At 43.7% G+C, this 22,653-nt stretch overlaps 1 protein-coding gene across 1 annotated transcript in view; it reads left to right on the top strand.

Moving 5' to 3' along the window:
- The window catches only part of KCNK9 (potassium two pore domain channel subfamily K member 9), a 90,263-nt gene extending 68,395 nt beyond the window's left edge, over positions 1 to 21,868 (top strand). Inside the window, exon 2 of the mRNA XM_035125970.3 lies at positions 17,745 to 21,868. Within this exon, the coding sequence (XP_034981861.1) occupies positions 17,745 to 18,583 (839 nt within the window). The 3' untranslated portion in view covers positions 18,584 to 21,868. The remainder of the gene's footprint in view (positions 1 to 17,744) is intronic.
- The last annotated feature ends 785 nt before the right edge of the window (positions 21,869 to 22,653 follow it).

Genomic DNA, 22,653 nt, shown 5'->3' with positions numbered 1-22,653 from the left:
TTAACAAAACCTCATTTAGCAAAGCAGGTAGTGGATGCACTTGGCTTAAATTTCCCCTCTCTTAGATTGTGGATATATCTAAAGAAAAGAAAAAGGGGGCTGTCAGGGCATGGTTTCATCTTGGCACTAAAAGCTGTATCAAACAAAATGTCTTCCCTTTCCAGGCATGAATATATATGCATATATGTCCAAAAATATATGAGACGGGGTGAAATTCAAATTCATTTGCATTTTTATGAGCAACTACCCACTTCTCATGTCTCAAGCCAATAAATGAACCACAATACAATGATCTTCCAAAATTCACATGTTTCCAAATTTTGCAATGCATTTCTCCAACCATCCAGTGTGTGCCAAAAACATGCATTCAATATGGAAAGTGTGTGTAAATGTGCATATATATTTGTGAAAGTAACACACCAAAATTGCATCCTGTTAGGAGAGATTCATGGGACGCGGGTGAAGCTGTGGTCTAAACCACTGAGTCTCTTGGGCTTGCCGATCAGAAGGTCGGTGGTTCGAATCCCCGCGGCGGGGTGAGCTCCTGTTGCTCTGTCCCAGCTCCTGCCAACCTACCAGTTTGATAGCATGCAAGTGCAAGTAGATAAATAGGTACCACCATGGTGGGAAGGTAAATGGCATTTCCGTGTGCTGCTCTGGTTTCAGTTTTCCGTTGCACCAGAAGCAGCTTAGACATGCTGGTCACATGACCCGGAAAAACTGTCTGTGGACAAACGTCGGCTCCCTCGGCCTGTAAAATGAGATGAGCGCCACAACCTCAGAGTCCTCTGTGACTGGACTTAACTGTCAAGGGTCCTTTACCTTTACCTTTTAAGGAGAGATTCACACTGAAAGGCTGACAAAATTTAAACAATGGTTTGTTCCACAACTGCTAAAATTAGAAACTGGTGAAGAGGGAAAGTCACGAAAAAAATATATGTCCCAAAACTTCCACATTTGGCTCTGTGTTTTTCAAGGCAATGATACCTAAGGGAGACGAGATGCTAAAGAACATCCAATATTATAAGAATCCATTTTCCATGGGGAAAGAGAAGCCAGGGAGATTACTAATTTCTCTCTCTTTAAAAAAGAGATGTTATAAAGGTTTCTGCCATTGATTAATGAAGTTCAAAGATTCCTTACCTGAACATCCCCCCTGGACTACAATGGAACAGCTGAAGAGATGCTTTCATCCCAAGAGGTCTGTAAATAGTTTTCAGAAGGGGTGCTTAGCAATGGCTCTCAGAATCTAGTATTTCCTTTCTCGGTCATTCAGCATTGCCTTTTTACACCATTAGCTCCATCACATATTAAGGCAGGGTGTTAGAATTTCCCAGCGTCCAAGTTTGGGTGGTGCTCCTCACATATGGTTCTTACACTACAGTATAGTGGCACTGTTGTGCCTTTGTGGAGGCCTGGAAGTCTCCTCTGAGTAAGAGCTGGAACCAAATTTTGCTGGAATTGAAATTCTGAAAAAAAGGTGAAGGTTCTTGTTCAGGTGAGGAATGTCAAGAGAAGCTAAACAGTTTTGGATAAAACTCATGAAATTTATGTTGGGGCTCTGCCTCTTCTGAGGTTGCTACTGAATTTCCCACCATGCAAAAATGCGGTGGTGAATTTTGAGGTCTTGGCTTGGGTGAAAGATCAGAGGAATTGCAAGAGATCAAATCAAGGTTCACAGTAGAATCCTATAGAAGTCTTCTTAGAAGTAATAATAATTATTATTTATACGTACAGGTCTCAGGGTGGTAAGTCACACTGAGCTCAGTGAAGCTTATTCTTAGGTCAGTGGGCATAGAATTCCAGCCTTTGTAACATTCCCATGGATTCCTAACACTCTGAACCCTGAGCAGTGTCACAACCTTAGCGTAGGCTGGTGTTTCCAGTGGGTCAAGTTGGATAGGAAAGGTCAGGACGTTGATAGTGGAACAGTCTCATGCTGGTGTGAGCACAATCTAATGGGGTTCTAAACGAGGGGAAGTAATTTCCAAACCCACTCTTCCAAAGCTTTGCCACCATGACCAAGGACTTGTGTGTGTGACACTGCTAGGTTTTTGGTTTTCAATTTGGGATTTCTCAGTTTCTCTCCCCCACCCACTCTTAAATCCAGCTCTCGCATTTGTGCAACAATTTCAAAATTCCTTAGCATTTGTTTTAGAAAGGTATATTTTTATTGGCATTTTCAATAAATAGAACAATCATTTTACGACAGCAGATTTATTATATTAAGCACATTTTGGTATGCAGTTTTGAGTAATATGCACTAATATCGACTAATATTTCAATCACTTTCCCCAATAATTTTTTTTGTTAGCTTCACTAATGTGTGCGTCTTTATGTACCCTTACCCCTGATTTATGCATCTTTGTACACTTTGGCTGGAGAACTGCATTGGAAAATTCAGAGAAGTGTGCATTTCAAATGACAGCTGTCTTTTGGTTCATGTATTGGTTTGAGAAGTGCAAATTAGGTAGATTCTCACTAAAATGCAAAGAACATCAATTTTCGCCCCCATCCTTGGACTGTGCTGTGTGCTGCATGAATAGGCAGACAGTGGACCTGATCCCTAGATGCAGTCCCATCGGAAGCCGCTTGGGCACCCGGAGCAGCAAACATGACGCGCACCTGGGGGCAGGGCATCGGTATGTAGCATGCATGCGCAACATCGCTATGTATGATGCATGCGTCACTACATAGCGTTGCTGCGCATGCGTGCTACATAGTGGGGTGCCATCCCCCTGCTCCCACCTTGCTACGCCCCTGCCTAGATGCATATGCACTGATTGCCTTCTAAGAGCTCCCCTTTCGTTGACTGCTAATTTTACTCAATGTATTACAGTGCCTGACAGGTGACTAGGCACACGGTGTAAGCGTCAGATAGCCATTTGCCTTGTGCACAATGTTTTAGCCAGTCTACCTCCCAGCTTGTCTGTTTATTGTCTTGACCTCAGGTCGTAACATACAAACAAGAAATGCACAAGCATAACATTTTGTACATTGACAAAGCAGTATGCTGACATAAATGGTCAGATACCTCAGGCAAAAGAAAATCAATTATCCTTAAAACTGTCAGCTGTCTGATTTTCCAGTTGAAGGTTTCTGAATCTTTCTGCTACTAAGGCAAAGATCTTGTTGGACTACAGCTCTCATCATCTATGACCATTGGCTGAACTGGCTCAGGCTAATAGGAGTCCCAACATTCTGGAGGATCATGAGTTCCACATCCTCTTAACTCGGGGGCAGGGGGGCATAACTCAGTGGGAGAATATCTGCCTTGCATGCAGATTCAATCCCTGGCATCTCCAAGTATGGCTGGGAAAGACTCCTGCCTAAAACTCTGGAGAGTCATTGACAGCCACTTTGAACAATACTAAACTAGATAGACCAATGGTATGACTCAATGAAAGGCAGTTTCATATGTTCCTAAGGCTAATAAACTCTCAGCTTTTGCAAGTACATATCTGAACATTTGTTGCATTGAACATGAAAGAAAGCACAGGGAAGAGTGTGGTCTATCTATCTATCTATCTATCTATCTATCTATCTATCATCTCTCTCTCTCTCTCTCTCTCTCTCTCTCTCTCTCTATCTATCTATCTATCTAATCTATGGCTTCATTATCATGCGCAAGATCCTCTGCAGTGGTCACGCTGTATATAGAAATTGCTGTTTTCTTTCTTTTTTACCCATTATCATGAGGCTGGGGCTTGGAATTGGACATTTCCTACCCAGGAAGAACGTCCTCAGTTCAGAACTCCCTGAACCCATGCTGTCCTGAAGTTCAGGCCAAGTACACCTGACATCTCCATGCAACTGGTTCCCTCCTTCTCAAAATGTATGCATGTTAAGGCAGGACAGTCTGGAGGTGGAGAGGGGAGGTCTCACTTAACGATTTTGGATGTTTTCATGGAGCATCTATTAATGCTGGGGAGCACAGGAAATGTAGTTTCCCATGGCTCCCAGCTCCATCCTTGTTAATGTTTGACAGATTTGGAGTGGCACCCAACTAAGTCTTACTCAAAACAGGCTCCCTGAAATCCATGGACTTAAGTTTGTCACATGGAAGTCCATCAGTTTCAGGAGGTCTCCTCCGAGTATGACTTAGATACAACCCCCCTTGGTTAATAAGCTTATGTGCTTTGTTTTTACAACCTGCCTTCAGCCCTCTAGAGAGGGCAGGATAGCAATCCAAATAAAAAAAATGAAAGCACAATGAAGTGTCAGTGTTCCCTGAGGATGAGAAAATTTAAGCTGCTGGGCAGAGGCACCTGATTTCCCTTCCTGCTTGTTAAGTGCAACCCTAGACTTTCTGATTCCAACAGGAAGACAAATGGGAGCTTTTGTAGCCAACACGTCCATTTCCTAATGGACTGAAAGCCTACGGTATTTAAGGGGCTTCCTCCTGGCACAGACTCTAAGTCCAAGGGATATGTTCTCGTGGCAGAGGCAAGAGTCTTATTAGTGGACGTGCAGCTGCTAATGATGGTTTGGGGCTAATGGTGCATGAATGCAGTAATTTTAGTTGGTCATTATCACCCCTAGAAAAGACATGGGTCGTGACCATAATTGCTTAAATAACAGGAAGGAAATGTATTTGAGATGGGCTCAGAGGCATAGGTGCTCAGGAATGCTACCTCTCCCTTGTTCTCTGGGAGATTGGATTGTAATGGAGTGTAGTTTGCATCAATGGTGTGTGAAGACTCCATGTATTTGGGCCAGCGGTGGGATTTTGAATTGTTCATGGCACATTATGACTTCGAAGGTCAAGCAGTTTAATAGTTGGAGGTTAATTCATTTCTGCTCTCACATATACTTTAGCACTATCATTTACAACCATGATCCTTTTTTATAATACTTTTCATATGTACTTTAAGGAGTGTCATATAAAAACGGCTTTAAAATCGACAGCAACAGTGCTTGGGAACTTCATTATAAAAAGGAATAGATTCCAGTTCAAGTTCGATGCCTCCCAAAAGGAACTAATTCCGTCCCAGTTCAGGTTACAATTCCATTCAAAATTCATTCAAGTAGTCCTTGGCACTTTTTTTTTTAGCTGCTAGAATTTTACAAGCTGCTCCCCTCAAGCGTAAAATATACTTAAGAAGACCAAGAAAGCACCAGAACATTACAACACAGTGTAATGTGAACAGTTGTTTTATTAATTTTCCCCAAATAATGAAGTGGCGCCACAATCAAACACAGAGTTTGTGTGTGTGACAAAACATATACGAATTGCACATCACCCAAATGTTCCACTGCAAAAGGAATTTAATTCAGATTGAGTTCACCCCAAAATTATAAGTATAATTCAGAGATTTTTGAATTAATTCAATGGTTTAGTTAATCTGAATTATTTCCTTCTAAGCACTGGACAGTGGCCACTGAGTCCATTAGCACCCACTGGATGCAGGTACATCATTTGCTGCACTGAATGAGAAACAGGTGGGACCTGGAGCAAAATGGCGTGCCTCTGTTCAGGTCTGCAGGCACTCAATACTATTTCTTTTCCTCACTTCAGTTTTCCTTTCCCTCACCCCAGCAGCCACGTAGCATTCCATGCCTTCTGAGTATGCTCAGTCTTCATTTGGCTGTTTTCTGTTTCTTTTTTTCTGTATTTGTACCCTTGGTTTTTCTCCCTAAATTCATTTTTTTTGCACTTACGTAAATTGAGAATTGACAGAGCTATTTGCATCTATGAAACCAAGCCTCACGAGGAGCAGTTGAAGGATCTGGGTATATTAAGCCTGGAAAAGAGGAGACTGAGAGAAGATAGGATAGCTATCTTCAAATATCTCAAGGGCTGTCACCTGGAAGATGGAGCAAGCTTGTTTTCTCCTGCTCTGGAGGGTAGGACTGGAACACCAGGAAGAACATTCTGGTGGTAAGAGCTGTTTGACAGTGGAACAATCTCCCTCGGGAGATGGAGGACTATCCCTCCTCTCTCACCAACAGATGAAGGAGTGTGGTGGAGTCTCCTTCTTTGAAGGTCTTTAAGCAGAGGCTTGACAGACATATGTCAAGAATGCTTTGATGGTGTTTCCTGCTTGGCAGGGGGTTGGACTGGATGGCCCTTGTGGTCTCTTCCAACTCTACAATTCTACGATTCTATGATTCTAAGATTCTATGAAATTAATGCAAAAAAGTTAGTGTTAATTTCCATTGATCACGGGGAACTAAGTGAAACAGTATTATTCTGGTTTTTTTTAAAAAAAGAATTTTATTAGTTTTAGAGTTTTATATTCCACACATTTGTCATATAAAAGAAAAATAATAAAAGGATCAAAATATTCCCCCATGACTTCCCTAGACTTCCCCTTCCAGTTCATAAAATGTTTGCTACTTCTGCTTAATTGTAATTTTTTGATGAAATGCTCTTATATTCTCATCATTCATTTTTATACCATATTTACTTTCCAATTATGTCTTATCCTTAATTAGTTTCAAAACTGTTGTTTCTTAATCTTTACATTTGTTTCTTAATTGTAAGTGTTTACTCGAATCCTGCAACAATATTAATCTGGATCCAACTGCTTATTTCCTTCCATGGCTGTAATGATTCTGGGTACAGAGGCAGACTAGAAGAATGAGGAATGGCCTGAAGCAATTTTTTTTTTGAGCTTGTGCAAGAACCTCTGAGCATTTTGAACTGCCTGCGCCCTGTGACTTTAGGATGAGTCCTCACATTACCAACTTCTTCATACTGAAGGGTTTAAAATTTAGAGACATTCCCTGCCTTTGCTCTGACTGGAAGGCTCAGAAAATGTTTTCTTCCCCCTTCCTTCTGCTACCAAATGGTTGGTAACTGGAAGCGGTGGTGTGGCTTGTCAGAAATCACTGCCATTTCTTTGTGCACCATGGAGAAGCAGCTTCATCAAACAACTGCAAAACTCCCTCCAAGGAAATTGAGTTCTGGAGGCAAATATAGCATGGTACAAACTGCACTAAGCCTGGAAATGGAGCTTTTGATTTCGAAGCATGAAAGGAGAAAACATAATAATAACCCACAAGAAGCAGAGAAAATTGCTGGCACACTTGGTGAACTGTGTCCTGAAGAGATGCAGCCTCCGCAGAACCATGCCCCAGGGCTGTTGCTTTCTCGACTTTGTTCTCATGGTCCTTTTCAGATTATGCCAGCCTCCCTCAACCTGGTTTCCTCCAGATGTTCTTGGACTGCAACGGCCACCAGCCCCAGTCACTTCCTTACCACTGGCCAATGGTATGGAAAGATGGGAACTGTAGTCATAACCACATCTGGAGGGCTTCAGGTAGAATCATAGAATCATAGAGTTGGAAGAGACCACAAGGGCCATCCAGTCCAACCCCCTGCCAAGCAGGAAACACCATCAAAGCATTCTTGACATATGTCTGTCAAGCCTTTGCTTAAAGACCTCAGGAGATGGCTGGGACGAGGCATGGCCGTTTGCGATGACTTGTGGTGGTGGGGTTGTGCCATTCAGTGTGCGGAGGACACTGACACACTCAGAACCACCTTTAACCAGTTACGAGAACAAATATTTTGGTCTCCACTGAAATATACCTCCTTCCTTTTGCAGGTTGGTGAAGAAGGCACTGAAACCAACTGGCCAGGTTATTGCTTTCAAATCAAAGTGGTGGCTGGAATGCCCATAGCTCAAACAGAGCCACCTCGTTCTAGTTTTGTCTCCATGCTTCTCTCTGCTAAGTTCTACAAGGGTAGCACTGATACTGAGGAGGAGAAAGTGGACAGGTAGCATTGCCACCCTTTGGGCACTGTAATTTGTATTAGGGGTTGTTGCAAATTCTAACAGTGTGGGGTGAATTACAGTGCCCAGGTTTCTTTAAGGAAAGCGATGCGCTTCGAATGCGCTTTACAGTGTGTACATAGCCTTTGACTTGTCCAGTGGATAGTGAGAAGCCAGGGATGGAAGAGTGAAAGTGATGTTTCCCTTCTGGAGATGGCCAGTGGGGTTTACGTCTGAGTGGATGTGTGCAAGATTGCAATGTCACTGTGCTCCTCCCGGCTTCATCGATCACGATGTGGTAAGGCTGGCCTTGGGGGGTGGATTTTCCTCAGGGATCCACGCAAAGTTGTTGAAAGTGTTGGATCTTTCACACAGGCTCATACGTTGGGCCTCCAGTTCACAGGAAACAAAAATGATGGATCACCCTGATTATGCGTAGTCAGGACGTTTAAGATGGGATGCCTAGCTCCACCGCCTCCTGTAAATTTACCGTGGGATGCATGTGTCAGAATCTGGCATCGGGGAAGCTTGCTCTTTGTAAACAACAGAGAAATGGGCTTGTTTTGTAGAAAACTGCAGCTGCCTATTGATGAGATAAATTGCTGTAAAAATGGCTAACTGGGATGGGTGGATCAATTTCCACAATTTAAGCAAGACAGATTTACTTCCTTGGCCACAGTGACTTGGCTTGGTGCTTTTCAGCATCCTCATCTTTGCCTCTTCCTGAGCAGGATTTCACAGATGCCTGTTCAGACCCTCAGTTGGTGAGTGAAAAAATATATATCCAAAAGGCAGGAAAGGATTCGGGGGAGTCACTGTTGCTCAAGGGTGAAGACAGCAGGGTGTGTGAGGAAAGACTGAATAAATTATTATTGTTTAGCCTAAAAGTGGGAGGGGGACACAACTGAACTGACACAGTTTTGCTCTTTTTAAGTTATTCGCCCACCCTAAAATGAAAACCCAGAAAAGGAATTTCTTCCCTTGAAATTTCATTGAAAATAGAGTTGCTCCTCTTGCAGGAGATATGCAAAGTTCCTATGAAGTGTAGTGGGGGGAGGGGAGGATGAAAACTCTGCAGGATGGATTGACAAAATGTGGGATCTCCTTAAATTACTGTGTCGGCAAAGGCTAATGTTATTCTCTACTACATTACAACCTAGCTCACATGGTTGGTTGTACCACTTCAAGATTGCAAATGGGGGATTGCTTGGTTGAATACTTCCCCATGAATATGTGGGGCTCTGTACTTAGTTGAATACTTCCCTATGAATATGTGGGGCTCTGTGCTCTGTGCATATGGAGCTCTGGATCAGTGCAGTGTGTAGAGCTGGGATGGAATGCTTTCTTTCCATTGCAAGGTGGGTAAAATGGGGTAGGAGATTTCATAAGATTTAGCTGGCCACAATGATGGGGATTCCTTTCTCCATTCCACTCCCCGTCCCCAACTTGTAGTGGGTGAGGTCTTTGCAGGAATGTAGGAAACTGCTTTATACTGAGTTAGACCACTGGTCCATCTAGCTTAGTATTGTCTACACTGACTGGCAGCAGCTCTATGGGGTTTCAGGCAGGAAGTCTCTTCCAACTCTATTTAGAGATGCCAGGCACTGAGCCTGGGACCTTTTGCTTGCAAGGCAGATGCTTTACCACTCAAATCTGTGGTCCTCCCTCATATGATGGCTGGCAGATGTCAGTTCTCCACCCCCCCTGCCATCGCTGGTAATGATTCTCTTTCCCACAGCCTGAGATTTTGTAGGATTTTGCCATCACCCTTTCCGTCTTCAGTCTCAGAGCACCTGTTTGAGCCAGGCCACTTTACAAGCTGAGCCCTAGACCAGGCATCCCCAAACTTTGGCCCTCCAGATGTTTTGGACTACAATTCCCACCATCCCTGACCACTGGTCCTGTTAGCTAGGGATCATGGGAGTTGTAGGCCAAAACATCTGGAGGACCGCAGTTTGGGGATGCCTGACCTAGACCATGGAGCAGCTGTCACACAAACCACCCTATGCAGAAATATTGCTGGCACAGCAGAATGGGCTGCACGGGTAGCTAAGTGGAAGAACATCTGTTTTTAATACAGCAGGTCCCAGGCTGAATCCCTGGAATCTCCAGATACCGCTTGTAAAGACTCTGCCTAAAACCTTTTGAGAGTTGCTCCCAGCCAGTCTCAGCTGCTCTGCACTAGATGGACCAATGGTCTCACAGCTTTAAGGCAGCTTCCTATCTTTTTTTATGGATGCAAGTGCTGGACTAGGAGGCTTCTGCCTGAGGCGGGAGATAATGACTCTCTGACAGTGTTGGAAGAGGGTTGTGAATACCAAGAGTGGAGAAACTCCGCAATGATGTAGGGGGGTGTATAGCGAAGGGTAATGGGATGCAATTGAGCAAAGAAATTCAACGTAGGCTGTATGTAAGGAAAACTTCCTAATGGCAGGCTCTGCGAAGCTCTTTATAGATTTCCCCAGGGATTGCCAAGAGGAACCCGCCACTCCAGGCATTTCAGTTCATATAAAACATCAGACTTTCAAACTGTGCTCCAGGGAATCTTGGGGATCCTTGAGGGCTCCTCAGGGGCTTCTCAAGGTGAACATCAGCAATGGGCAGAATCTTTGTCCACCATGATTGATATTTGCCTGCCATGCCAACAGTACACGAGATTCAGGATGTCTAGGGATAGGCAAATCTATCCAATCAGTTTCTCTCCATTTCTCATTTTCCCAATCTTAAGTTCTCCACATTTCTACATCCATTTGTGAATTAAAGGTCCCAATGAAAATGTACCAGTATTTTAGGATAACAGAAACATTATTGTATGCAACATTGCAACCTTGACTACTATGCAGGTTTGCAAGCAATTTCTCCCAATACAGTGCATTTTTAAAAAATCATTTTCACTAATGCATTGATGCATGCTTTCCCCTTAGTCAAAGCCTGCAAATTACTTGGTTGGAGAACGGCACTGCAAAGTTCAAATCCTTACATGGCCCAAACAGCACAAATGGTGCATGAGAGAAGTGTCAGAGGCCTTGGGGAACTTAAAGGATTGCAGATGCACAAAGCAGTTTTAGGAAAAAACACAAAGGCCCTCTGAACCAGCCAAAAAACCCATCCCACTGAGAACTGGGCATGCTCTGTGGCGAGGAAAGGCAAAATGGAATGGAAAAAAAGCATGGATTGCAGGCTGGAAACCTGAACAGGAACACTCCACACTGCAACATTTTGTTGCTGGTCTCATTTGTGTGAACTGAATGTGCACTCTAAATGGTGGCCCCAAATACTTTGCAATACGTAGGGGAATTTTGTGGCTCCAAAGACGTTTCTTAGTAAAATACTCGATGTGAAAGCTGGATTAGAAAAATCCGTCTTGTCATAGAATCATAGAGTTGGAAGAGACCACAAGGGCCATCCAGTCCAACCCCCTGCCAAGCAGGAAACACCACCAAAGCATTCTTGACATATGCCTGTCAAGCCTCCACTTAAAGACCTCCAAAGAAGGAGACTCCACCACACTCCTTGGTAGCAAATTCCACTGCCGAACAGCTCTTACTGTCAGGAAGTTCTTCCTAATGTTTAGGTGGAATCTTCTTTCTTGAAGTTTGAATCCATTGCTCCGTGTCCGCTTCTCTGGAGCAGCAGAAAACAATCTTTCTCCCTCCTCCTGTTGTCTTGAGAGACAACAGAGGAGCGTGCCTTTGGGGCTGAAGTCAAAACAGTTGGAAGGTTTTTACTTCACCCCCCAAAGCTGTGGCTGTAGAGATATAGGGGAGACATGTTTTGTTGCAGCTGGGGCTACCTGTATATGGTAAAACTGCGAGGATGTCATCACGCTGCACTTTGTGTGGCCGCCAGCAGGCAGCCACATGAACTGCAGCACTGTGGTGGAACAGCAGGCAGGCAGCCCAGACAGGCAAGCAAGCAGGTGAGTGTGCAGGGCACAGCCCAGGCAAGCCACAAAGGAACAAGCACGATGTGGTCAGGGTAGCTCCCCAGGAATGGTCCTGCTGTGCTGCCACTGCCTACCTCACACTGCCACCACTGTTTTGGCCTTGACAGCATCAGAAGGCAAGGAGGGAAGCCACAGCAGAACAGGATGGTTGCTGGGGTGCTGCCCCAGCCTGTCCTGCCTGCTCCTTTTCAAGTTTCCTGGGCTCAGGTTTAGGTGATCTGTAGGTGGAGGGATGTGTGGACATTTGGGGCAACCTATAAGAGGAAGGGGTTTCTGTAAGCTGCAAGGGGAGGGCTTGGCAAGTGAAGTGAGCAGTGTGTGTGTGTGTGTGTATTTGTGTGTGTAATCATAGTAGGCATGATTGGTTTAAACTTTGTTGTTTAGTCGTTTAGTTGTGTCCGACTCTTCGTGACCACATGGACCATAGCACACCAGGCACTCCTGTCTTCCACTGCCTCCCGCAGTTTGGTCAAACTCATGTTCGTAGCTTCGAGAACACTGTCCAACCATCTCGTCCTCTGTCGTCCCCTTCTCCTAGTGCCCTCCATCTTTCCCAACATCAGGGTCTTTTCCAGTGAGTCTTCTCTTCTCATGAGGTGGCCAAAGTATTGGAGCCTCAGCTTCACGATTTGTCCTTCCAGTGAGCACTCAGGGCTGAATTCCTTCAGAATGGATAGGTTTGATCTTCTTGCAGTCCGTGGGACTCTCAAGAGTCTCCTCCAGCACCATAATTCAAAAGCATCAAATCTTCGGCATCAATTCTTCGGTTTAAACTAGAGAAGAGTTATTTCCTTTGGTCATCTCTGCTTGCCAGTTTGCCTTTTCAGGCTGCAGTCTTGTTCAAGGCATTATGTCTTGTGATATAATGCTCTGGACAGTTTCTGAGGAGGGTTGGCAGAGGCAAATGGGGACAGAGGGGTGCCGCGAGGACACACAGATTCCATCCCCTCAGCATGTGTAATAAGACATAAGGCTGGATGTGATGTGATAACTGTGTAGCAGAGCCTGCCAAGTTTTGAACCCTTTCCCCTCTAAAACATAAGCCCAGATTCAGCAAATTCAGCAGGGAGGGTGCAGCCAGGCAGACAAGTTCACCAGATGACTGAAAGCTGGCTGAAACTCTTCAGACTGCATAAGTTTAAGGCCAAAAACAACAAAAGTTTCAAAAAGAATGGGAAAAATTTATAATTTATAGGAAAGACTACTGTAAGATTTAGCAAAAGTAAGACCAAGGAGAAAACAAAATGGGGAAGGAAAAAAAAAATCGGTAAATGGCCATTACAAAATGCAACAAGAGGGTATGTAACCAGGACGTAAATATACAGCCAAGAATAAAATGGATAAGGGTATCTGGTAAAGCATATAGGGACGAAAATAATCGGATGGAAATAAAACCATAAGAGAGAGAGGGGGAAGTCAAATGGGGGAAGACGGGGTGAAGAAGGAAATGTGGATCAGGAAAGAAAATATTGCAATTTGAGATATAAACCCAGGTTGACGATTTGTATAAGATGATAACTTTATTTGAGGGATGTAAGCTGTAAAGGGATACCTGTGGATTACTTTTCCTTTTGGGTATGGTATTGCTTTTTCTTCCTTTTTAGGTGATTTGTTATTGTATATAAAATTAATAAAAAATTATATGGAAAAAAAAAAAAAAAGAAACTCTTCAGACTGCAGGTGGCGCTGGTGGAGGTATGAGATCTGATGCGCATTTGAACGTGCATTATTTCCTGTGCTTGCTCCCCGATGGTCTTGCGTGTGCAGTATATATTGGCGAGCATTCAGGTATTTAATCTCCCTCCCATTGCAGTCTGATGTGGAATCAGCTGCAGATTTATCCTTTTGAGATCTCTTTATTTCCTTCAGTTCAAGCGGCAAGCATCTGCTTTGAGTGCAGAAGGTCCCAGGTTCAGTCCCCAGCAGTTGGGATCCCTGCATTGCAGGGGGTTGGACTAGATGACTCTCGGGGGATCCTTCCAGCTCTACAATTCTGTGATTTCCAAGCAGGACTGGAAATGTGTCCTGTCTGAAACCCTGCCAGTCAGTGTAGATGATACTGATCTAGATAGAATAACTCAATATAAAGCAGACACTTATCTTCTTCCTAAGCACACTTCTTTGACATGGGCTGCAATCCTGCACAAACAATGGGGGGTGAGACTCATTTAACTCAATAGGACTGACTTCTGAGTAGATATGCCCCAAACCGCACTGTTGTGGCCCAGTCCTATGCATGTTAATTTGGAAAGCCAACTGCACTCAGTGTAGCTTACTCTCAGGGAGCAGCACAAAAGATTGCTGTTCTAATTCTTCTCCACTATTTTCTCAATCATAGCATTTGTATTAAAGCTTTTTTTGGAATGACCTGGGATGGCCACAGCTCTTTCAAGTATCTGGAGTGCAGATGCATGTCCTGGGTTGAGAATTGGGACCTTATGATGTCAGGGTGAATCATACTATGGAAAGCAAGTCATGTCCCTTTTACCGTTTCACTCCTATGTGATTGCAAAGGAGAAGCCAATGCTCACCTCTCCACAGGGACAGGAATTTGCTGACTCTGTGGCCATCTCCTCTCTCTCTCTCTCTCTCTCTCTCTCTCTCTCTCTCTCTCTCTCTCTCTCTCTCTCTCTCTCTCTCTCTCTCTCTCTCTCTCTCTCTCTCTCTCTCTCTCTCTGGTGACCCTTTCAACTCTGCCTCTTCACTGCCATCTGCTTGATTTGCTGACAGGCATTTAGCTAAGTCGACTTGATTTACTTGGAGACAAACCTGTGCCGGGGGTAACTTTTCAAGCTGAAGTAGCCATCCTTCTTCTGAGTCATGCTGTGCTGTGCTGTAGCCTGGCCTTCCACCCTTCAGAATTAAAAAAAGGGAAGACAGGCGCCTGACCTGATAGAGCTGATGAGAGAAGAAGAGGCCTGTGGCTCGTGCTGTTAATCTCTGGGAGGCGATTGTAGTCTCAGCTAGGGCAGGAGCAAGATTCCTTTTACACTTATTTTAAACTTTATTCACATCTGCTGGTGTGGTCCAGTGCATAGCAATAAGGCTAGAGGCAGCCAGGCAATGTTTTTGCTGCAGGAAATCTATCTACTCTTTTTGGCTTTCAGCTGTTCCTTTTGCGGTTGCATATGCTCAAAATTAGCTTATTTATTGTTACATTCACAGGTATCATATATTTCTGTGGATGCATATTGTTGCATGCCACCCCAATCTCTGAGTGGTGTGAGATTCCAGGGCTTCATGTTTCCTTTTGCAAATGAGGCACAGCAGAGACTATGGTCTCTTTACGATATATTGTTTATGTGCACATATATACAACCTGAGTCTGTGATGGAGGGGTTCACAGCATTAACACCCCAAAAGGACCTTGTTTCTCCCATAGGTGCAGCCTTGGATTCAAGCAGAAATCAATCAATCATACTCTGAGCTTCTTCCTAGCTTGCTGCCTTTACCAACCTGCAACCTTCCCCCCCTCTAGGTCACATCACAGCCAACTCTAAATATCTGCCTCAAACTCTGGCTTTGTCTTCTACCTAACTACAAATTGAGGAGAGGTGCCACCCATTTGCCAACTGGCACAGAGCCCCCTCTCCTTAGCTTTCTTAGGAGAAAGAAACCTTTCATTTCTTTTCTTAATGGCTCACCTCTCATGAGGAAGCTTACCTGGTTTATATTTTAACACTCCAATCCTTGATTAAATTCTAACACTTACTAGGTCCAGGAATTTAGGGGAGTCTGGCACCCCCAAACTCATAACAATGTTTTGGTCATAGTAATACTGTACCATGGAGTTTGTAGTCTTGAGGCTCCACTAACTATTGTGGCAGTCTACAATGTTGCATAACAGATTTGAGCTTTTTTTTGGATGCTGTTGGTGCAGTTCTGGAACACTCCTCCAGATAGATATTGTGGGGCCCTTCTTTCAAAATTTGCCTCGCACTTTTTCAGTGTTCATTTTGTTGATTGACTTTTGTTGTTTTTACTGATGTTAACTGTACACTGCTTTGTGTGCAGATGCGTAGAAAAGTGGTCTGTAAACAATATGAAATAAACATAAATGATGGTAGCTATTCAGCAGTAACAGATCCCCTATTTGCAAAGTCAGTTTTAGACTTTAAATGACAACCTTTGTTATTTCCACTCATGGAAAGAGTAGTTAATGGGGAGTGGAGAGGAGCGGAGTCATTTTCTGGGAGTGTATATAATACGCCCAACTCTAATTTAGAGAACTGGATGCACTGTTTGCAGTATTTACTAATGGGTTTACTTAGGCCTAATCTGTCAATTTTGGTTTCTTCCAGTTTCTCATTTCACCAGCCTTACTTTTATCTTTCCACCTTTCTACATCACTGTGTGAATTCTTTTTAAGTCGTGAAAATTCACCAGCATTTTAGTGTGAATTTTCTCCAATGTACATTTTTTTAAAAAATGCAGCTTTGCCTAATACAATAATTGTTGCAAACCATTTGCCCGAATACAATGCATAAACTGCAAATCAATGCAGAAATGAGATTAACTGAACACTGGGAAAAGGAGAAACAGAAAGAAACCCAAGCTGACATGTTCATTCCTACCTCCGACCATGACAGTATTAGCTTCAACTGAAAGGGCTTGTCTGCTACCATGACTGAAGATGATGGGGCAACGTGAGTCAAGAGCAGATTAGACCCGTCAGACACACAGTCTACATACAATGGCCTTTAAGTGTCTAGTACAACTGAGCTAAGGAAAATTCAGCATGCTGAAAGGATTACTGGAGTTATTCCTAAGATCTACGTCATTCTTTGCCACCATTTCCCTAGAGGAAATGCAGTTTCTGTGTTACCTCAGTCATGACCATTCCCTCCCGCTCCTAATACGTCTGTTTTAAGTTTCAGATGCAATTATTCCTCTGTTGTTATCGGCCATCTCAGGCTGCAGCCAGCATAAGAAATGTCTGAGTCATGAGGGTTTGGCATAGTTCACCCCCCCCCTCCATCCCCAGCATTATGCTGTTGTCAAAAGGAGAGATTGCCCCACGAAGGAAGGTGAATTTCCATTACCAGGGAATGATGATTAAGAATGCTTGTGACGCTTCTTCTATTCCGGTTTTGAATAGCAGTGTGGGTCCCATATTGCCTGAAAAAGTGGATTCAAAGGGAAGCTAAATCAGCAGCACACAATTTGCATTCAGATCCTGCAAATGGGGGAGGAGGAGATCTTGGCATGTATTTACTGCTGCAGCTGCTGTCGCTACCACTAGTTAACAGATCACTTTCCCCTACTATTGCTGTGATATAGCAATATCATATTGCTATGATACAGCAATATCAGGCAGGTGGTTCTTGCCTGTTTGAAGGAGGCAGTGATTAGACCACTTCTTAAGAAACCACCCATAGATTCTGAGAACCTAAGTAATTACTGGTCAGCTGCCAACCTCCTTTTGGGGGGGTAAGGTACTTGAGTGGCTAGCCGTTGACCAGATCCAGGTGCTCTTGGAGGAGACTGATCTTCTAGATCCACTTCAATCGGGGTTTCGGCCTGGCTTTGGCACAGAAACGGTCATGGTGATGACCTCTGTCAGAAGAGAGACAGGGGCAATGTGTCACTGTTAATCCTCCTTGACCTCTCAGTGGCTTTCAAAACCATCAACAATGGTATACTTCTGGAGCAGCTGTCCGAGTTGGGGGTGAGCAGAATTGTTTTGCAGTGGTTCCGGTTCTACTTAGATGGTTGTCTTCAGTGGATGATGCTTGGGGAGTGTTTTTAGGCCCCATGAGGCTTTCAATGATGACACACAGCTCTATTTCTGCTTTACAGCTCTATTCCAAATGTAGGGCATTTGGAATGGGTACAGAGGAAGATTTAGGGCTGGGCGTTGAGTCTAGTGGAAGGACAGCAGGGCATTGCAACTATGATGTAGTGAATTGAACAGAACAGAAGGCGAGAAGTGGAGTATGTGAGCTGATTTTGGGGCTTGCACAGGGTGCTACTGAAATGCGAAAGACCAAAGTCCATCTGTGATGGGGAGCTCAACCTAGGAGCAGCCACCCCTCCCTCCCTGGTCACTCACCTGTTTTTGTCTTTTGCTTCTCCAGGTTATGGGCATGCTGCCCCAGGAACAAATGCTGGGAAGGCTTTCTGCATGTGCTACGCTGCCTTGGGCATCCCATTGACCCTGGTCATGTTCCAGAGCCTTGGCGAACGCATGAACACCTTTGTCAAGTACCTCTTGCAGCGGATGAAAAGGTGCTGCAGGATGAGGAGCACTGATGTCTCCATGGAGAACATGGTGGCCGTCGGATTCTTTTCATGCATAGGGACCCTCTGCATAGGAGCAGCGGCCTTCTCCCACTGCGAAGAATGGAGCTTTTTCCAGGCCTTCTACTACTGCTTTATAACATTGACTACAATAGGGTTTGGGGACTACGTGGCCCTTCAGACGAAAGGAGCCCTCCAGAGGAAGCCGCTCTATGTGGCCTTTAGCTTTATGTACATCCTAGTAGGGTTGACAGTCATTGGGGCATTCCTCAATCTGGTTGTTCTCAGGTTGTTCATGAACATCGAGGAAGAGAGGCGGGAGGCTGAGGAACGGGCCTCCCAGGCAGGGAACCGTAACAGCATGATCATCCACATCCAAGAAGATTCCCAGCATGGGCGGCCGAGGTACAAGGCCGAGGTGACGGACCTCCAGTCGGATTGCTCCTGCATGTGCTACAGATCCCACGAATACACCAGCCGGGTTGTGTCCCACCAAAACTCCTTCAGCTCCAAATTGAACCTCCAGTACTTTCACTCTATCTCCTACAAGATAGAGGAGATCTCGCCAAGCACATTAAAAAACAGCCTTTTCCCATCCCCTGCAAGCTCCATCTCTCCTGGCTTGAACAGCTTCACAGACAGCCACAGGCTGATGAGACGGCGGAAGTCCATCTGAAGTCCTTTGTCCTTGAGGCTTTTGATCTTTTATTCCTAAGATTGGGGTTTTTTAAAATTAAAAAAAGGAATTCCTCGTGTAAGTCAGAGCGAGGCTAAGATTAATCTCGGAAATCAAGCAAAGGAATAGACGCCCTTCTTCTGAGACTCAGCTCTGGAGCAAAGTATGCCTTACATTTACGTCCCTGCCCCTCGGTAGTCTGAAGATTCGAGGTGATGGGAAGTGGTTATCCAAATTCCAAAGTTGCACATATTAGCTGGGAGCTTTCAATGTGCCCTCGGGCGCTTTTTGACCTAATGAACTCTTTTCCTCCACAAGCAGGTCACTCTGTGTGTGTGTGTGTGTGAGAGAGAGAGAGAGAGTGAGAGAGAGCACGAGTGTGCCTGTGTGTGGTGTGTCTGGGTGACGGTATAGGTGCACACGCACAATTCCACTACTACCAGTGCCATGTGACTAACAAAGTATATATCAAAGCATCAGGTATTGGTTTTGTTTTCTTTCGATTCCTTTGAAGAACTTGTATTCTGGCCTGCGTTTTGGCTTCCAAAACATGGCAGGGGCCGCGGGAACGGGAAAAAGCTGCTATTCTCTTTTGTTTGCTGCGTCAAGCATGCACCATAAACGGTCAATATACCAAGTGTATCATGGTGATTTTTTTTAATGCTAGATTTTATTAGATGTTTTGTTTCCAGAAAGGTTCAAGGCAGGAAAGAAGGATTGCTTTTGCTTGCCAGATCAAATCCTTACAAATCCTTACAAAAAACCTCCCCAATACATATATATTTTTAAAAAATCTACAGCATGCATTTTGTAGAACTGGTATGCATTAAGACAATACAAAAGGAAAACAAAACCCTTGAAAAGATGGGATTAATACTCTAAAGCAAATAATATGGTTTTAAAATCAGTTTCTTTTCATTATTTGTTGGTTTCTTTTAATTATTTGTTTCTTTTAATTATTTGTTATTGTTCCAACTATATGCCACATCACAGAGGGTTTTTCTTTTCTGAGAGGGGGAATCGTTGGAACTGAAGAGTATCTATTTTATTATTTCTTATTTATACAGTTTTGTATAAAATTAAATTTTAAGTTATCGTGTGCTTATGTGTGAGCCTGAATGTGTGTGTGTGCGCTGCATTAGATGCATGCATAGGAATTATATTTTTGGGAATGCTTGGACAAGGATGGTATACAGAGGTGGGTGTATTCCCCCCCCCCTTCTTACATAAAAAAACAGGGCATTCCTTGTTTTAAATTATTATTATAATAAAATATCGTCTCTAAATGCTTTTGATTTGTAAATAATGGAAAGCCTTGGTTGGTCTCAGGAAGGATTCAAGAGAGAGTGTCTCACGCTTTGACCTTCTGGGAACATTTAAACCCTGACAATCTTTTGCTGAGCGAATGTGTTCAATTCAGGCAACTGTGGGTGTCAATCCTTGCTCTGCTTTGACCCTTTGAATGATTGCACTGGAATTGAGTTGCTTTAGTGACTTGAGAGCAGCTCTTCAAACCATTTTGTTCAAGGAATACAAGATCTAGGAATGGCGAGGCAATTCCAAAACAGTTGAAAACAGCTAGGGTTATCCAGAGAAATGGGCTCATTTAAAATGGAAAAGCTTATCTGAGCGCTAAATACCCACCCCATGACATGAAGAAGCTTGCCTGTTGCTGCCTCTGCAAGAGTCCCTGTTCTGGCTTGGCCTCCTTCCAGCCAATCAGCCTCCTTTTTGTGAGATGGCAATTCTGCTGTATGTCTCCATCGGGTCTGTGAAATGGATCATTCAGTTGCTCCCAATGCAACAGTGCTTTTCATCAGCCCAATGGCCATTTTGTGTTTTGTGCCTGTGTTTGAACCATTATGTAACAATCCAGTTTATCCTATGATATTACATATCAGCACCAGAGTGAGGGAGGTAGGGATTTAGAGTGCTCAGGGCATGGTTAAAATGTTGTTGTTTTTTGACAGAGCAAGCTGCAAAGCAGGGATGAGACATGCCATAATGAAGCAAGGCAAGCAGAAGGCTAATATGATGCTGTGATTTTCTGAGGGTTGCAATGGCCTCAGCAAAAGGCTTTCACAAGGCTTCAGGGTCTGGAGTTTTCTATATTGGTTCATCTTTCTCACTTGGTAAATATAGAGATCTGAAGGCCTAGTATTCATCCCTTCCATTTCTTGTACCCTCTGGCCCAGCGTAAGGGGGAAATGTAAAATTGCAGAGTGAGGGGTGAAGCGAAATAAACAATACACTTATGATGACATGTTTATTTTTGAGAATGGTGAAACTATCTGAATTGTACAATATCAGGGCCGAGGAACGGTTCGCCACAGGGACCTCGACATGTAGCCTGCAGACAGTTAAGAGTGCAATTACGCTTTAAAAAACAGCCTCCATTGGTGTCAGCAGAAGCTGATTTTTAAACCTATTTGCCATGCAGGAGGAAATTTTGGGAAGGGAGACACAGCTGAGGAGGGAAGAGGTAACCTGTGTTCTGTTGTCACTCCCCACCCACACCCCCAAATTACTTCACCACCACACATCTTACAAAACAGCTTGGTGGCTGAGGACCTGTAAGCACACGCAAGAGTTGTTATTTTCTAGGCAGGAAAAGTGCTTTATTCTGGTGAACTTACTTCCAAATTAAAAAAAACAATTGCTTGCACATTCTCTTTAAATAATAATAATAATAAATTTAATTGAGTTTTTAAGTTGGTTATTCATATACATATTCCATTCGTTTTTCAAGCCCTTTGAAACAGCACAACAGTGAAAACAGCAATTAAGATGGAGGGGTTTAGGTCAGGAGATCAGGGGGATGTGACAACAAGTGCGTTTGCAAGAGCCTGCGGAATGCCAATGCAGATAGGACCTCTTGCAGGGTGAGCATTCCACAACACTGGGGCCAGCAGCAGTATCAAGTGTTATCTGAGGTGAAAATAGCTTTCTTTCCTGCAGGCTCTGCCCTCTGACACACCAGCTTCTTTTCCGTTGTCGCTTAATGCCAACCAGTATCACCAAAGATGATGCATGAAATGCAATATTGGCCAGAATGAAGTCATTAACTAAAATAATAGTAAACATAATACTGCTATTTAAAGTCTTTTGAATGAAACATAGTTTATTATATTTATTTAACAAGATTTATATACAGCTTACGTATTTTTCTTTTAAAAACCCCCATCTAGCTATTTTATGTTAAACTAGCAGTACCCAGCCACGCGTTGCTGTGGCTCATCCCTGTGATTCCCCCCACCCCACCCCACCCCACCCCACCCCATGACCTATCCCGATCCCGATCCCGTCCTCCCCCTCACTTACTTCCAGGTTTTGGGTGTTCGAAAACGGAAACATTCAATTTCCGAGATGTTCTAGAACTGAGGTACCACTGTATAGAAGCTGTGGAATAGGATGATGTCTTCCACCACTCTTGGAGAAATCAGACTATTTTAAGGGGTGCACACAATTGTGTACTTCAACAGAAGGGGACAGCTGAGCAGGGGGAAGGATGGTGTTGTACCTCATAAGCCCTCATGACCTTCTGCCTGAGGTAACTGCCTCATTATGTCTAAGGGTAGGGTGGGATCTGACTATTCCCCAGAAATCACAAGGCTGCCCTTTCAAGAATGCTGAATCGCACATGATGACCTAGCTAACTATATATTTGGTAGCTGGAAACATGTGAGATGAGACTGGTTAAGCTTAAAAGAAAGATCAATGAAAGGAACAAGAGATTTTTAAAAAGGAAACATTCCCCAACTATTAAAAGCATGGAGGCCAGCGGAAGAATTATGAAGGCAATAGACCAGATCTGAGGTTTATGGCATAATTTTACTTTGTGTAATGTTCTTGCTAATATCCAGGGTCTAATTAAGATATTCATTTAAAGCCTTTTACTAGGGAAATGCAAATAGAAAAGGTCGCTGGAATCTGTCCATTGCACTAATGTTATGGACTTTTTAATGTAGATTTTAATGAGGTTCTGTTGCTGACTGGGATATTACACAAATTTAAATCCAAGTGTTGCTAATTTCAACAATGTGGAGCACAATGTCATTTCAAGATTTGAA

The sequence above is a fragment of the Zootoca vivipara genome, chromosome 8 (assembly GCF_965207765.1).
Source record: "Zootoca vivipara chromosome 8, rZooViv2.hap1.1, whole genome shotgun sequence".
NCBI classification, from domain to species: Eukaryota; Metazoa; Chordata; class Lepidosauria; order Squamata; family Lacertidae; genus Zootoca; species Zootoca vivipara.
Note: the sequence above shows the minus strand (reverse complement) of the source record. Positions and strands in the feature narration are given on the sequence as shown.